The sequence below is a fragment of the Erpetoichthys calabaricus genome, chromosome 2 (assembly GCF_900747795.2).
Source record: "Erpetoichthys calabaricus chromosome 2, fErpCal1.3, whole genome shotgun sequence".
In the NCBI taxonomy this organism is placed as follows: domain Eukaryota; kingdom Metazoa; phylum Chordata; class Cladistia; order Polypteriformes; family Polypteridae; genus Erpetoichthys; species Erpetoichthys calabaricus.
This window is the reverse complement of record NC_041395.2, coordinates 245908116-245924876: the sequence shown is the minus strand read 5'-3', so window position 1 is coordinate 245924876 and position 16761 is coordinate 245908116. Positions and strand designations below refer to the sequence as shown.

The window sequence follows — 16761 nt, the reverse complement described above, 5'->3', positions numbered from 1 at the left end:
GTTGGAAGTCTTGAAAAAAAGACATGAAAGACTTATTGTAATTCAAATGAAAATACTTCAGGGAATTATTTTTATGTTACAATTTTTATTCTAGTAATATATTAATTCCATTGTAGTATAAACATGCTGATTTTGATATTTGTTTCATTTTCATTTTGCAAAGTGTGACAATCGATCCTGCCTTTTTGTGTACTACCCCGTGGTATAGACTACTCTTTACAGCTCTCCTCAAATAACAAAAAAAAATTAATCTCTGCCATTTATTTTTTAATGGAAATCTAGTCCTATCATCATGACAGTATCCATAGTGATAAATTCAACCAATGTATGGCTTTAGCTTTGCCAGATAAACTTTGCTTTGTTGTTATTTATTTCTTTAATATTATTGCTTAATCATAATTGTTTTCTCTCCTTGCAAATTTCTTTTTCTCAGTTTTTGAAGCACTTTGAGCTACATTGTTGTATGAAAATGTGGTATAGAAATATATAATTGTGCTATATAAATAAACATTGTTACAGGTATGAAAATATAAGATACCTTACCCGACTGAAGCAGTGCCTGTCAAGCAGGCCTCTTCCTCAGTGTTTGAATGTAATGAGTGCCACTTGTATGTTTCTGTCCAATTGTGTGTAGTTTTCAGACTGCAAGTTTACATTCTTAATCCTCCCTTCCAGTGTGTGTGAATGTGGGTGCAAGAGACAATTTGTTAAGAATGATCAAGTTGCAGGCAAATTAAAGAAGTCAAAAGTAGTGTTTGTTGTGCATGAGGAGTATTTTTAAGGTTAACATAAAGGTAATGTGATTGCCAGCTACCTTTAGTTTTATGCTGAGACATTGGTAAGAATCAGTTCTGTCATTTTCTTAAATAATAAAAAAGAAAGTCACCAAACCATTTTCTGTACCTGATTTTGAAATATAATTAGTAACATAAAGTCAGCATTAGTCTATAAGTTGGATAGGAAAGATCTCCAGATGATCTCTGCACTGTTGCATTAGGTATTAAATACAGTGAGACTTGTAATGCATAAAGTTACTTTCAACTGGTATTTTTTTATTCCAACGTTTAAGCAATGTAGACAGTATATTCAGTACATTACTGTTGTCTGGTTCTTAATATTTTGTTAATTAAGTACCAAGTGGAATGTTAGCTGACTAGCCGTGCTACCCATAAAAGACAGGTTAAAATCAAAGTAACCCACGTAAATATCCGTGTTAATATTTGCAGTGCACCATCTATTGGAATGTATTTTGAAATGCATGTAGTAATAAAATGCATTACATTAATCATTTCAACAGATGGATCATGTTTGTGATGTGCCATCTGATGGAATAACAGAGACATAGCAGTCGGACAGATACACAGACACTTGTCCTTTTATTAAGGTGGACTAATTTTTTCTGTTCTTTTTGTTTCAGTGAATTTCGACCATTTCCAAATACTGCGAGCTATTGGAAAGGGAAGCTTTGGCAAGGTAAATGCAAAGTAAAAGATTCTTTATGCTATATATTTTTTCTTTGCAATGACATTAATCTGAGTTAGATAACTTGCTATTATTCTCACAAAACATGAGTGAATGACCTTCTTTATGAACATTTCTTTTACAAAGTGTGGTTGATATCCTTGACAGATCTGTGCAGAATTGATATTAAATACAAAGTACATATAACTTTCCACAAAGCCTACAAATGCAATAAAACTGGGTTCAAGGTTAATTTTTGTATTAATTAACTTATATATTCTTTTTTTTTTTCAAACAAAGAAACAGGGCAAGTTTTATAATGTAGGCCTAAAGTGATTACATTTTTTTTCAATTAACCATAAATACTGTACTCCTGCTACAGTGCTTAATTAATCTGGGTAATTTTTAAAACTTTCTTGCCTGCTTGTTTCCTATGAGATTTAAACCTGAAGTAAAATTGCTCCCAGCTCTCTTTTAAAATTAATGTATACTGTATGTCAGTAACTGTTGTTGACCATACAACACTGAAGCATGTTAGTATTCAAAGTCTAAAATTATATCAAATGTTAAAATATCTGCACCCCATAGCAAGTGAAAACTACCTCACCTCTGCTACCGCACAATGCAGGGTTGCTTTCTGGAAGAATTTAATTTAAAAAAAACTATTTCCAATACTTATAACTAAAGGAAAACAAAACAATAATAGATTTCTTACTTTATGAGTTTTTAGATGTTGTTGCCTTTTGCCACAGGGAAACTGTAGGTTTTAATAATAGGGCTGGGAGTTGAAAGTATGGCATTAAATTTAACAGGCTGTGGGTCGAACTCAGCTGTTGTGCTCTCATCACAACAGTATCATTAGGTTTTATTAGTGCACTTTAATATTAGGAATATATTTTATACATTGTGATAGGTGGTTTGGTAGAAAGGAGGATTGCAAAGAGGAAAGAGAGAAGTAGAGTAGGGAATGGGTTCAGTAAGGACATATGAAAGATAGGAGAGAAGTGTGTAAGGACATAGGCTAAACTATAATGACAGTGTGAAAGGAAAGGCATTGCCAGTGCAGCACACCATGTAGGTCTGTTGCTTGCCCCAAGAGGCAGAAGAAAATATACTGTATAGAGGAGATGAAAGAATGATCTGATAGGAGAAAACTTTCCTCTGCCACAAAAGGCAGACAGCTCCGTATAGTGGCATGTCTAACCCGCCTTGTATTGAGAGAATGAAGTGATGGTCAAAATGCCTCTTGACCAAATAGAGGGCAGTACACACTCCAAGCTTTGGACAAGGAAAAGTCTACCCTTCAGATGTGGCCTGTTTGAAAGGAAATGATGGTCAAAGGTAAAGGGATAACAATTAGAATTGGTGCAAATATGCTTTTTGAGTGAGGAGTTGTGAGTTGAAAAGGTAATAAGCATACTTTTTTTTTCTTGACATTATTTGGGGTTGGAAAAATGCCATAAGACTACCCACTCCTGTTACACCATACCTTGCTATCCAAAGGCATGTGATATTTCCACACATAACGTCACATATCTATTTAAGTGAAAAAGAGTAGACAGCATTTTAAACATTGGCTGAAATGTAATAGAAATCATGCCTACAAAATATGTGGCCAGTTGGTGGTCTTAAGGCATTTTCACACTCCTAGTCTTTTTGCTTTGTTCCAAATCGGGGGATGATCTATTACTTTGTTTCAAATTTCAGCCATTTTGCTTATGTTTCAAAGTGCAAGCTTTCAATCAATCTAAACATATCAATAAACACCCGAGGATATGTCATGGCCTTCTTTCATTTAACAAAAACATATCATGGAGGGTTGACAACAGTTGTTTGTGCACCTCCACATTTCCCTTAGTTATTTGGTGTATTTACCAAACATGTCTCTGTGAGCAAAACACATTTATTATCAAAACTGGAAGACTACTGGAAAATGATACGCTGCTACACATAGTGCAGAAAGGACACATGTACAAAAGAAAGTAAGCTATGCTGAGGACACACACTGATGTGCCTCATGACGAACGTAACCTTAATTTAGCTTACCTCAAATCACATGCCTACTGTTTAACTCTTTTAAATATTTGTTAATAATGTTCATTTTGGAATGTTTGATTAACATGTACTACTTATGTCAAAGTTAAAGCAATCTCATTGAGAGGATGCCTCACCTGCACACATCAGTTTTATGGTGTAAAACTAGTGGGTCTGATCGTCTGTCTCACAGGACCATGCTATTTTTGTTTCAATCAAACCACAAGTGAATTTACACTTTATTTTTGCATTCAACTTATATGTGATTGTTCACTTGAGAGGCCATGAGCCTGAATTGCAGGCTGGTAATTGTGTGAGTTGCTTTATGCAAGTTCTGTTTCATTTGCATATAACTGTGTATATATTTTTATCATTTTGTTTTTACCACTTCACGTTAACCCTCAGCTCATTATGCTGTGAATGAGAGTACCTTTTACCGAAAAACAGACGCTTAGCGTGACGACCACAGCATGCATAATTTCATTCATAATGCACAGTATTTAATGTAGTTAGATTAGTCCCATTTCATATCACATGCATATCTCATGCAAAACACTCCAGGGTTTTCTATGTACCACACTGAGACCACCATTTCCATAGGGTACAGTTGTTTTGGACTGTACTATGGTGCAATTGATGAGCTCACATCTATCTAAACGAAATGGACTTTCGTTGAAATCGCACCAGAGTTTGATAAACATTCACCAAACAAACTAGGTGGAAAAACACCTTTAGACGTTCAGGACATAAGCTCCCTTCTATTTTAACATAAGTAATTCTTTGAGATGTCTTAAATACATTTTGTGACATTTCAGACTTTTGTCTTGTACAGATTAAGATAGCCCAATATATTAAGAAAATGTTTTATTCCAAAGGTAAAATCATATTTAAATGTTAGTTCAACTTGAAATAGTTTAGCTTAAAGCTGAACCTGTGAAACATTGCCTATTATTGAGTATCCATATACTGCAAAACCCCCAAATTAAAACAGCTTTGGGCCTTGACAAGTCATGATTTGATCAGAGTTACATTTCATAATAATGCTGTTGAGTAAATGACTAAATCTACAGACAGAGGCATTGAATTCCTTTAGAGAGCTTGGTGCTGTTTGTTCCAAATGCATTTTTTGAAAAGTGACAGCCTATTGAATGTGGAACTGCCGCCATGAATTATACTTAGACAATACAACCAGCATGACTCAACTAAGAATAATCGGACAAAGAGCTGGGAAACAGGATGAAGGGGAGATGCCCAGGTGAAAGCAAAACACAACAGCAGCCAACCATCTCTGCTCAGCAATTTTGGGGTTAATGTGCAGTAGCTGGATTATAAATCAGACAATATAAAGGCAAAACTAGTTACACATATAGACATCAAAAATTTCTGTGTTTTTTTTTTTTTTTTTGTTTCTCTGAAATGTGGCTAACTTCTGAAACAGTAGACAATATAATACACATAAATGGCTTTACTGTTTTTAATGGGGTTTAGACTGAACTGTCAGGTGAAAGCAGAAGAGGAGCTGCGTATTTTATGGTGAGCCATATGTGGCGCTTGAATGCTAAAAACTATTCACCTGATCTTAAATATTTATTTATCAAATGCTGTCCATTTATCTTCCAAGGGGATTCTCTGGCGTTTTTTTGATTGTTGTTTATATTCCTCTGCAAGCCATCATGAAAATGATCTGTACAGCTGTATTACAGAATATAAATAGTTATATCTTTACGGATTATTTATTTGTTGAGGACTTTGAAAAATCAAATTTAAAGAATATTTACCCTAAATATCATCTACATATCACTTGCTCCATGAAGGGTGCTAATATTCTAGATCATTATTATACCTCAGTAAAAAATGTTTACTGCCCATTACTTGAACAATCTGATTACCTGTCAGTGCTACTGCTGCCAATTAACAAGCAGAAATTGAAACATGAGTAGTCAGCAAGAAAAATAGATCAGTGATGAACTAAAGAAAAAGAGGAAAAATAACATTTTGCTTTGACTGTGATAACTGGGACATGTTTAAAGACTCCTCATTAGATCAGGATAAGTATGCAAACATTGTAATAGGATTCATAAAAAATGTGTGAACGAGTATGCATCTGCATAAATAATCTGCTTATTCTCTAACCCATGGATCACAGGTGACACGAGTAATTTTCTGAAGGCACACAGCAATTCATTTTGAAATGGTGATAAGGAAGCATACAAGAAATGTAGATACAGTCTCAGGAACATAATTAACGACGCTAAACGTCATTGTGGGTATAGATATAGATGGAATATACCAGTCCAGTGTCATCAGCTTTTTAACATTATCAGAGACATCAGCCATCCTGCGCAGTCCTTTCTTTACCCCTTCTTTCTTCTAGACTGTACAGGACCACTGGCACTTGAACCAGTAGACTCAGGGACAGTTTCTATACATAGATTGTATGATTACTATACAGCCAATCATAATACTTTGTTTATATCCTCACACACACATACTGTATATACAGTCCTGTATCGAAATAAAGTATTTTATTAAACAGAAATACACTGTACCCGTTTTCTTTCCCACATTCCTTTGTCTTTATTAATTCTCTCTCTCTTTCTCATCCACTCTTTTTTCTCCTCTCCTCCCAGGTGAACTTACCCACTCCACTTCCAACTCTCATTTACCTTGGGTAGGTGGAGTGGCTTCTTTTCAGCCTGGACCCAGGAGTAATTCCAGTGCAGTGTCATTGCCATCATGAAGCACTTTCGGGTCAGGCAGCACATGCCCCTGACAGAGGGAGCTTGCCCACAGCAGTCCATTCTAGCAGCACCCACAGACCCCAATGGGGCCGCCCAACAGAACTACAACTCCCATGCATCCTTGCAGGCATCTAAACGGGAACCATACCAGAGGGATGCTGCCACCCATCAGCCATGTACTGGGGTAACACATGGCCTCTGTCTTTCCACTGTAATGGCTTCCAGGCCAGGAAAAGTACTATTAACCAACCTATCTGTCCGCATCCCCCTTTAGTAGAACCCCAGGGAGACAACAATGTTTGGATCCTTTATCCCAGATATGCCAGGTGGCAGCATCCCTGAGCTTCATTACCCTGCAGGATACCCACAGGGCACACTGGAAATTGGAGTTCTGGGGTACAACCCTGTTGGGGTCCTTGGGTGCCACCAGAGGGTGCTGCAGGGATGTATAACCCCTATTACATTATTTGGTATCTTAATGTGTGAATTGGTATTGTAGTTTTGTCTCTGTTCTGAGGAAAATACAAGTAAGAATTCCATATATACAGTACAAACATGAACATGACTTTCTCTTCTTCATATTAAAAGGAATTGCTAGTAAATGCACCAACAGAATTATCCTGAATTGCTTCCATTGTTAAAATGTATTTGCCTTAAACACTAAGGCTTTGTGTTTCACAGGAATGCCTGGGGTATGAATCAGTGTTGTGAGGCCTGCATGACAGTTTGTAGGTGGTTTACTGTTTGATTGTAGGAATTAGCCTTTATGTTTGTGTCAGCCCTCTCCAGTAAAGTTAGTTTTTACCTTATAATCCTTCTGTCATAGCTTAGTGCATGGACTGCTTACCATTAGCCTTATGTATTGTATTAAGGTTGACAGCGTGTGCGCTTAAGGCTACACTCTGAAGCAGCCAAAAGCCCACAATATTTTTAAACATGCACTTGTTTGTGTGCTCAGGATGCTAAGTACTTGTCACAGGTGGATTTGTCAAGCAGTGCCTGCTATCAGATCAGTTACCACTTATTACACACCCCAGTGCAACCCCCTTGAGCCACCCCAGAGAGATGTGCAGCTGTTAACTATTTGATAAATACTGAGAAAAATGATCTATTGGCCTTTTTTTTTAAAAATGTTTCACTATACATAATATAAATTCCATCTTTTTCTAAATTGTGTTTTTCTATGTACTGAGCAGAGCAGTGTGTACCATCATAGTAGAAAAGCATTTTATGGGTGTCAAGCAGGTTTTTCACTGCTTTTTTTGCAACCTATTGAGAAATACACAACTTTAAATGTGAGAGAGCCCAGAAAGCACACTGCTCTTTCTTAAATGTGCAATCAGTATACCATGACCTTTGCCTTTAAAAGCACACTTCCTGATTTGCTTGCCTTAAATTACTTTTCTGATACGTCTTCTCCTTTTTTCTGTTCTCTGTTGACTGTAAAGAACTACAGATGATTTGGGGCTGGTGTCCAGCTTTGCTAAATTGCACTACAGTACTTCAGTTCATTTAGCCTTAACAATGTCACTTCACCAGTGCAATGTCCCTGAGTCTGTTCTCAAGAGCAAAAAAAAATGAGCACACTTATGTAAGCTGCTCTCCATTTCCTGTTAGTTTACATGTGCTTTCTCCTTGAGATTAAGCAGGAAACTAAATAAACATGGAACAATGCCATCAGTATACTGTGCAACTGTTGAAAAATGATAAATGTTAATTAATAATTCTAAACTGTCCTAATATTAATCCTGCAATGATCTTCAACCATGGTCTTGACCATATAAATAGATTTCAGATAATGCATAAATAAATATACAAATATGATAGAATGGGTTTGCAAGATGTTTCCAGAGATGGAAACAGCACAGCTCTAAGTATGCCATTCATGCTTTAGAGGTTTGTTTGTTATGCTTACCATAATTTCACCTGAAGAAAGTCCACAAGGCAGAGATGTGAGCTAAACTATTAGACTATCAATTTTAAAACCCTGATGAGTTCACTCCATATGTTCTGCTATTATCTGTACTTTTTGACATTTGCCCATTCTGCAATTGAGGTTTATTAGTTACCCATGATGGCAATTACTTATAACTTCAGGATTACTCTTTGATGCAGAATCCTATAAAATCTATTTTTTTGCTTTAGTCTATTAGTTCAGTTTTCTCTATCAAATAAAATGTTGATTTTTTCCAGCCTGTTAGAAATTGTCAGATAATAAAATCTATCTACTAAAGATCGATAGTAATAAACCTATAAAAAATATTAAGCTTATATTAAATCAGACCTTTGAGGACCCTTTTACCTGTCATTTGTTTATATTGAATCACTTTCTATCTTACATTTACTGAGGGCTGATAATTCCCCATTAACAGTGATAATTGTCAACACATTATATTTATTGCTGGATAAGATGGTCCTTAGCGTCTGGCTGTGTAATTTATTAATGCAATATGTAATAATTCTTCATTAGTACTTTTCCAGATGCCAAGAAGACTTATCAGTGTCTTAGGTCTTCTGCTAATTACATATCTCAGTCACTCCTTGAAATATAGTAGACCCTGAGCAAGTTTTGTCAAAACTCAAATAAAATAAAATATTGCTGTTTTTGCTTGAAAATTATTTTTTAATGCAAATGTTCACTGTTGTGTACACAATGAAACATCATTATTAACCCATCAAGCTCAGCACAGTACACCTTTGATTTATCTGTTTAATAGTTTTTTTAGATCATGTCACAGATAACAGTAATGAAACATAATCACTCAACTTGTAAATCATTTAAATGTTTGTCCATATTTGCTGAGGATTTGTGTTTGAGAATGATGTGCGCACATTCAAGTGTGTCAGTGCATGTTATTAGGGAGCTGTAGCAAGTGGTAAAAGTAAACAATGGATCAATATGCTACTGAGGTTTATGCTTTAAATAGTTTTAAAAACATGTATGCTCTATTTTTGCTCATATATATATATATATATATATATATATATATAATATATATATATATATATATATAAAACTCAGCCATATCTACTATAAAAATGTATCTATGTTACTATAGAAATAGTGAGTTACTTAAATTTAGATGCTGAGATAAAGGCATTGCTTGAAGATAATCAGCTTCAAAAAAGAAAAAAAGAAAGATAAATCTAAACCTATGGCCTTCAGCTACAACATTATAACAAAGGCACAGCACGCAAGAAAGGGAAGATGAAGATGTAATATGCATGGAGATAAACTGTAAGGTCCTTATCTGTTTGTAACCAAAGGAAATGAGTTGTAAGTAATATTGAAATTTTAATTGGATGAACCTTTTAAATACAAAACATTAAAAAGGTATAAAATACAAACCACACCCACTCCTGGCTCAACATTCCTGCCTACCCTGCCACACCTTTGGCCTACAGCAACACACCACATGGACTCTTTTGGTTCTTATGGGGCCAGTGAAAATCAAGATGAACAAAATGGTCCCTTTGTTTTGCTTTCATTAAAGCAAAAAGAGTCTCTTGTTATTATGTACTGATCCTAAATCTTCCACAGTTGTTTGTTCATGGAAACATTACCAGGATTAAAAGTAAAAAGCTAAGTGCAATTGTGCAATGCAGCACTTGAGTCTTCATTTTTGCTGAGTGGTCAGAGTGGCTGCATGAGTGTAACCTTTAAAAATGGTCATGAGGGAAAAAAAACATGTTGTCAGAGAGCATTCAGTCCCTGCAAAATTTAGAGGTCATACATGTTTAACATTTGGGGTTTTGCCTTCAAATTCATCTTCTGTCAGTTAAAGCATAATGAGCTGTTAAAATTTTGAAAAGGTATATGTATACATTTTCCATAGATTTCTCTTTCTGACATGTGTGGTTCGAAGCCAAACAAGGCACTAGTTGATACGTGCAGTGACTTGCTGCACCAACATATAGTGCTGTATAGAGTACATGCAGTCTGGTGCTTTTTATTCCATGTGTTAAATAATATAATGCATCTTTAAATCTGGTAATTTTCATTATGGTGATTTAATTGTCAAATCTTAGAGATTCAGACTTCTCATTAGCAACTTTCAGTATATTTATGAGGTGGAATGAACTGACATTACTGCCGTTTTAAACATTTCAACATTTAACAGGTTCAAAAAGATAAAGACATACCAGATGTCAGTTGTAAACTATTGACCTGCTGATGACGTGTAGAGCAAAACAAGAAAAAAAAATCAAAAAACACTAATTTCCTGAATTTTTTCGCTTTTTGAATTTTGTCTGTTTGAACTGTATACTCTGTACATTATTAATTGGTCGAGTAACATTAACATTTCCTGTTGCCTACTCTGCTGAAATAAAAAAAGACTATTTGAAAAACAACAGTAACAACCATTGTGTATATCATGCATTCAGTTTTAATTATTTTCAAATTGTTCATTGTTTTGATTTCAAAAGCAGGGAAATTAGACTACCACACTATCATCATAAATATGCTTTCTGCTATGGCATCACATATCACAGCAATGACCCATGTGACTGGTAACAGGAGCTATAAAAAGAAACAATAATGCTGCCAAATGACACAACCCCACAAAATGGCATTGCAATGCATAAAAAAAACACTGGTAACATATTTTAAGCATATGAAATATTAACATAAACTGGAAAATAAAGCTGTGTGGTCCAGTTCTGAAAAACATAACACATATTGCACATCTAGGAGTAGGCAGTATGGGCAAAACTTTTTATGATGATATAATGAAAAATAGTCACAGTTATGGTATATTTCACAGTATAATCTATGTGCATATTCTTTTTCAGACTGAATCCAGTTTATGTGCTTCTGTTTGCATAATTTTATATTTCAGCAGTAAGTAGTTCTACCGTGATTTTTCTTTTTATAAGGACCATTTTAATCACTAAAGTAATATAATAATAATATATTTTATTTATATATCACCTTTCCCAAGCTCAAAACACTTCATAGAATTTCAGCATAAGTAGCTGGTAAAAGCATTAAAAAAGATCAAATACACATTGGATACAAAGTAGTATCCACATAAATCACTAAATAAAGATAGATGCAGGAAATACAAAGCTTTGAATTAGAATAACAGACAGTAAACCACAATAAAATACAAATATTGCAAGTAAACCCTGAAACAATAACATAATTTGTGATACACATGTAAGCCAACATGAGCACCTGGACTGAGGGGTAAACTGAAAGAAAGGGTTACAATGTCAGGGTAGGCAAAATGCCTTGCTGTTTAGTTGTTTTTTTAAAAGAATGAATTGAGTCTACTGTTACAGTGAATGTATATTCAAAATACCTTTATTGTGCAAAATAAAAGAACTGAACAAGAAACAAACATTTATTGCACATTCCAATATAAAGATACAGAATCTCTGATGTGTACTGTATAGATTACAGTATACAATTAAAAAAGTGAACCTAGATTAACAATAAAAAATATTCAAAGAGCTAGTCTTCCCGATTCCTTTACTTCCCCATTGAACAAAAACAAGTCTAAGCCTAACTAGATTTTAATATATCCTTTCAAATTGTCTTTATGAGCATGAAGAAAAATGATATAAGAACAAACCAAAAAAAGGTGCTCTCCTTTGACTGCATATTGCTACACCAAGAGCTAGCAAACCAAGCTGTGCAATACAGGGTACTAAACAAAAGCTTTCACACTTAATAAAGAAGTAAATAAATTCCACAGTGTTTTCTCATCTGCATGATGGAAGGTGACCAAGATGAGGTTGCATAGGATAGTAGTGCTGCCTTCTTCCATTTGGGTGTCATTTTGATTCCCACCTGGGGGTACCCTCCCTGAGGAGTCCGTTTCCCAGCATGTTCTGCACATTGTGCACGTTTTCAGTTCAACTAATGTAAAATAAAAAAAGTGACAAGGCTTGTAAGGTGGAGGCTTATTATTGTGGGAGGTGATAAATAAATTCATTCCAGACATGGTTGATTTCAATGATAAACTTCTCTTCACTCATTATCCTATGTGGTATTGAAAATATCTGCAGGATGTTACACAAAACACATTATGTATTAGATTTGGTGCATGAGCACTATGTATTGAATTAAATATGATGGTTTGCATGAATTATCTATCTATCTATCTATCTATCTATCTATCTATCTATCTATCTATCTATCTATCTATCTATCTATCTATAGTCATATGAAAAAGTTTGGGAACCCCTCTTAATTCTTTGGATTTTTGTTTATCATTGGCTGAGCTTTCAAAGTAGCAAGTTCCTTTTAATATATGACATGCCTTATGGAAACAGTAGTATTTCAGCAGTGACACTGTGGGATATGGCCGGCCGTTCATCCCGGCCAATACCCCAGGCCGCCAGGAGGAGCCCTTCTTGCAACATAGAGGTGCCCCAAGTTCTAGCAGGGCATCATGGACAGTGAAGTTTTACATCACAGCCTTGCTGGATACCATGGGTGCCTTCAGGGGATGCTGCAGGAAGGAGCAAGGACTGCTATTCTCCCTATAACCCGGAAGTACGTCTTAGTCACAGCGACAGAGGAAATGACGTACTTCCGGGATGAAGTAGAGTTTTCACCTGACCCGGAAGTGCTAGAAAGTCGCATGGACTGAGGGATCAGAAGCACTTCCGGGTCAAGGACTATAAAGGACTGTGAGAGATCCCAGATGGGCGAGCTGAGTCGGGAGGAAGGGTGGCAACGCATTTGGGAGTGGAGGATTGATTATTGATTTATTGTAGTGATTATTGTTTATGAGTATTGTGGAGTAGAGGGTGCTTGGTGCATTGTATTGTACCAATAAAAATTCATATTGGACTTTTATCTGGTGTTTGGCGTCTGATCTGAGGGTTCAAGGGAGCGATAGCGCCCCTATCTGTCACAACATTAAGTTTATTAGATTAACAGAAAATATGCAATATGCATCATAACAAAATTAGACAGGTGCATAAATTTGGGCACCCCAACAGAGATATTACATCAATACTTAGTTGAGCCTCCTGTTGCAAATATAACAGCCTCTAGATGCCTCCTATAGCCTTTGATGAGTGTCTGGATTCTGGATGGAGGTGTTTTTGACCATTCTTTCATACAAAATCTCTCCAGTTCAGTTAAATTTGATGGCTGCCAAGCATGGACAGCCTGCTTCAAATCATCCCATAGATTTTCAATGATATTCAAGTCAGGGGACTGTGACGGCCATTCCAGAATATTGTATTTCTCCCTCTGCATGAATGCCTTTGTAGATTTCGAACTGAGTTTTGGGTCATTGTCTTGTTGGAATATCCAACACCTGAGTAACTTCAACTTTGCGACTGATGCTTGAACATTATCCGGAAGAATTTGTTGATATTGGGTTGAATTCATCAGACCCTCAACTTTAACAAGGGCCCCAATCTCTGAACTAGCCCCACAGCCCCACAGCATGATGGAAACTCCACCAAATTTGACAGTAAGTAGCAGGTGTTCTTCTTGGAACGCGGTGTTCTTCTTCCGCCATGCAAAGCGCTTTTTGTTATGACCAAATAACTCAATTTTTGTCTCATCAGTCCAAAGTACTTTGTTCCAAAATGAATCTGGTTTGACAAAATGAGCATTTGCATAGAACAAGCGACTCTATTTGTGGCGTGAGTGCAGAAAGGGCTTCTTTCTCCTCACCCTGCCATACAGATGTTCTTTGTGCAAAATGCGCTGAATTGTAGAACGATGTACAGATACACCATCTGCAGTAAGATGTTCTTGCAGGTCTTTGGAGGTGATCTGTGGGTTGTCAGTAACCATTCTCACAATCCTGCGCATATGCCGCTCCTGTATTTTTCTTGGCCTGCCAGACCTGGGTTTAACAGCAACTGTGCCTGTGGCCTTCCATTTCCTGATTACATTCCTTACAGTTGAAACTGACAGTTTAAACCTCTGAGATAGCTTTTTGTAGCCTTCCCCAAACCATGAGACTGAACAATCTTTGTTTGGTTTGAGGATCCCATGCTGTCACTCTTCAGAGGAGAGTCAAAGGGAAGCACAACTTGCAATTGACCACCTTAAATAGCTTTTCTCATGATTGGACACACCTGTTTATGACGTTCAAGGCTTAACGAGCTAATCCAAGCAATTTGGTGTTGCAAGTAATCAGTATTGAGCAGTTACATGCATTCAAATCAGCAAAATTACAAGGGTACCCAAATTTTTGCACAGCCAGTTTTTCACATTTGATTTAATTTCATACAACTAAATACTGCTTCACTAAAAATCTTTGTTCGGAAAACACCCCAGTACTCAGATGTTCCTGGGAAATGAAAGACATACCATGGTTATCTTTTTTGTTGAAAGTAAATTATTATGCAGGCTGAGAGTTCCCAATCTTTTTCATATGACTGAATCTATCTATCTAAATGTGGCAATTCTAAGTATACCATCATTACTAGTTGCACAATAAGGTGTGTTCTTTCTTTCATCACTTTTTGCACTATATTTCCAACTAGCAGAGAAGTAAGTGTTAAGTAAAGCAGTAGAAAGCATAATGACAGAGTTGTTAGTATTTTTGTCTTCCAGTGCTTAGACATATTTGTTTATTCCATGGACTCCTCTTTACTTCCATATTCTAAAAATATGTATTTTAGGTCAATTGATGATGTAGCCATTAAATGAACTTAAATGCTTTCCTTAAAATGTTATTTACAGTGCATGCATGGCATGGTAGGAGAAGGAATACATTTTTAGCACTGTCACCAAATCATCATTTTCCAGCATAAAGTAAGGAGCAAAGCCACTTTGAAGAACTGACAGAAGTAAAATAAAAATTACATTATGGTGGTTCTGTGTGATAGTGTCATAAAGATAATGACAGTACTCAGCATATACCTAGTAATATGCTAGAATCTTTCTTTACTTCGTAATCAATTATTAATTTTACAGTTCCAAACAATTTTATAGTACATGATTATATGAAGAATGGAGTAAATGCAGATAGTGTTGAACCAACAATAGGTGGGAATTCTGTAAAGCACAGTGGCAATATTTTATAATATGAAAATCAAAAGATGAGTGTTTTGCTTACATTTTACTAGAATAATTGAGAGAACACCAAAACTCAATGGAAAATAGGTTAGAAGTGAAGATACTGCAAAGCTAAATCAGTATGAACATTTGGCCACACACTGCCCCCAAAATGAATGCAAATAATGGTGAGTTATTTTGGGTGGAAGCAGAATGCTTCCCTGGGCAACATCTCACCCAACTGGACTAATTGTGTGTCTCCTCTGGTTGGAGAAAAAAGCAGCTTAAACAAGGTTTCTTATTTTGGGCTTGTTTTTAAGATCACAAAAGCTGTAATTAGCATTTTGCATGCATTTTTTTTCTAATCACTTGCAACCCTTTTTCATGTAAAGTATTAGAATTACCATAAATTAACACCCCTTATGACAGCAACTCGTTCGTCCTCCTCCACAATGTCTACATGGTGATAAAGAAAGAGGGAGTGAAATAAATCAAGACAAATTAACTGAAATCTTCTGCAAAGTGCAAAGGTTTTTGGGTTCCCTTATATGGGTTTTAAAATGGTTTTGAGCTATTGAGATGGAACAAATGTGGAATATCTGAAAGGGAGTCACATAAAGGCTGTTACAGTATATCCTTAGTTATAGGTCACCCAGGCTGGTTCCACAATCAGTATTAAGATGTGATAAAGAATGTGATGTTACAAGATGTGAATGGGAGAAACTTACAAGAAGTTAAACTTTACAGACTAAAGCTATCATACAGTGCTGTAGTGGAAATGCAATGCAGCACATTCTCACCAAGTTTGGGTACTCTTCTGTGCTCATTCTGTCTCCTCATGCCATTGCCAAGAATCCAATTTTGACATTTTGTCAAAGACAGCCACGTCACAGGTACAATTATGTATTTATTAGATTCTTCTCCCTTAAGTAGAGTATTTTCAACATACAGACAGAAAGGTGTTATTTGTGTGTCCCCTGTGGCAATGCAGAAGACAGACTTATTTAATTTATTCAACAAATATGAAAACAAAGCGCCATAGTTAATATCAGTTTTAGAATTCAGTGAATTGGAAATGGTCCTTAGTCCATATTTTAATGTTGAGACTGAAAGAACTACATAGTCATGCTATAGGTTGTAATTCCTAGTGGTAGAGACATCAGACCTCAAAGCATACAAATGATGAGAAGGCTAGTGTAGGAAGGTTAATTAATAAAGCAGCAGAAGGAAGTATTCCAGGCATGCACTGTAGCTTTAAAGATCTGTTGGTGAGCTGACTATGTATCCCGTAATTAGGGTGTGTTACACATATTATTTATAAAGACTATCTAGAGGAATTTGTGTAAAATTGAATATTTTAATCACTTTTGTGATACATCTTAAGTGAAAGTACAGCAGTGTTCCTAATGAAAAGTGCGGAATTTGTAGCATAGCGCTTTTTTTTCAATCAAATGGATAAAGTTAGACTCTGATGATCTTTTTATTAAAGCATTTTCATCAGTGCAATAATTGAACAGCTTGGGCATGAGGGACTGATTTCAGAAG

At 35.9% G+C, this 16761-nt stretch overlaps 1 protein-coding gene across 2 annotated transcripts in view; it reads left to right on the top strand.

The window, feature by feature from the left end:
• The window catches only part of LOC114646919 (serine/threonine-protein kinase 32C), a 351995-nt gene that overhangs the window by 177306 nt on the left and 157928 nt on the right, over nucleotides 1–16761 (top strand). For both annotated transcript variants that reach the window (XM_051922990.1, XM_028795324.2), the window contains one exon: nucleotides 1418–1473. In XM_051922990.1, the coding sequence (XP_051778950.1) occupies nucleotides 1418–1473 (56 nt within the window). The remainder of the gene's footprint in view (nucleotides 1–1417; nucleotides 1474–16761) is intronic.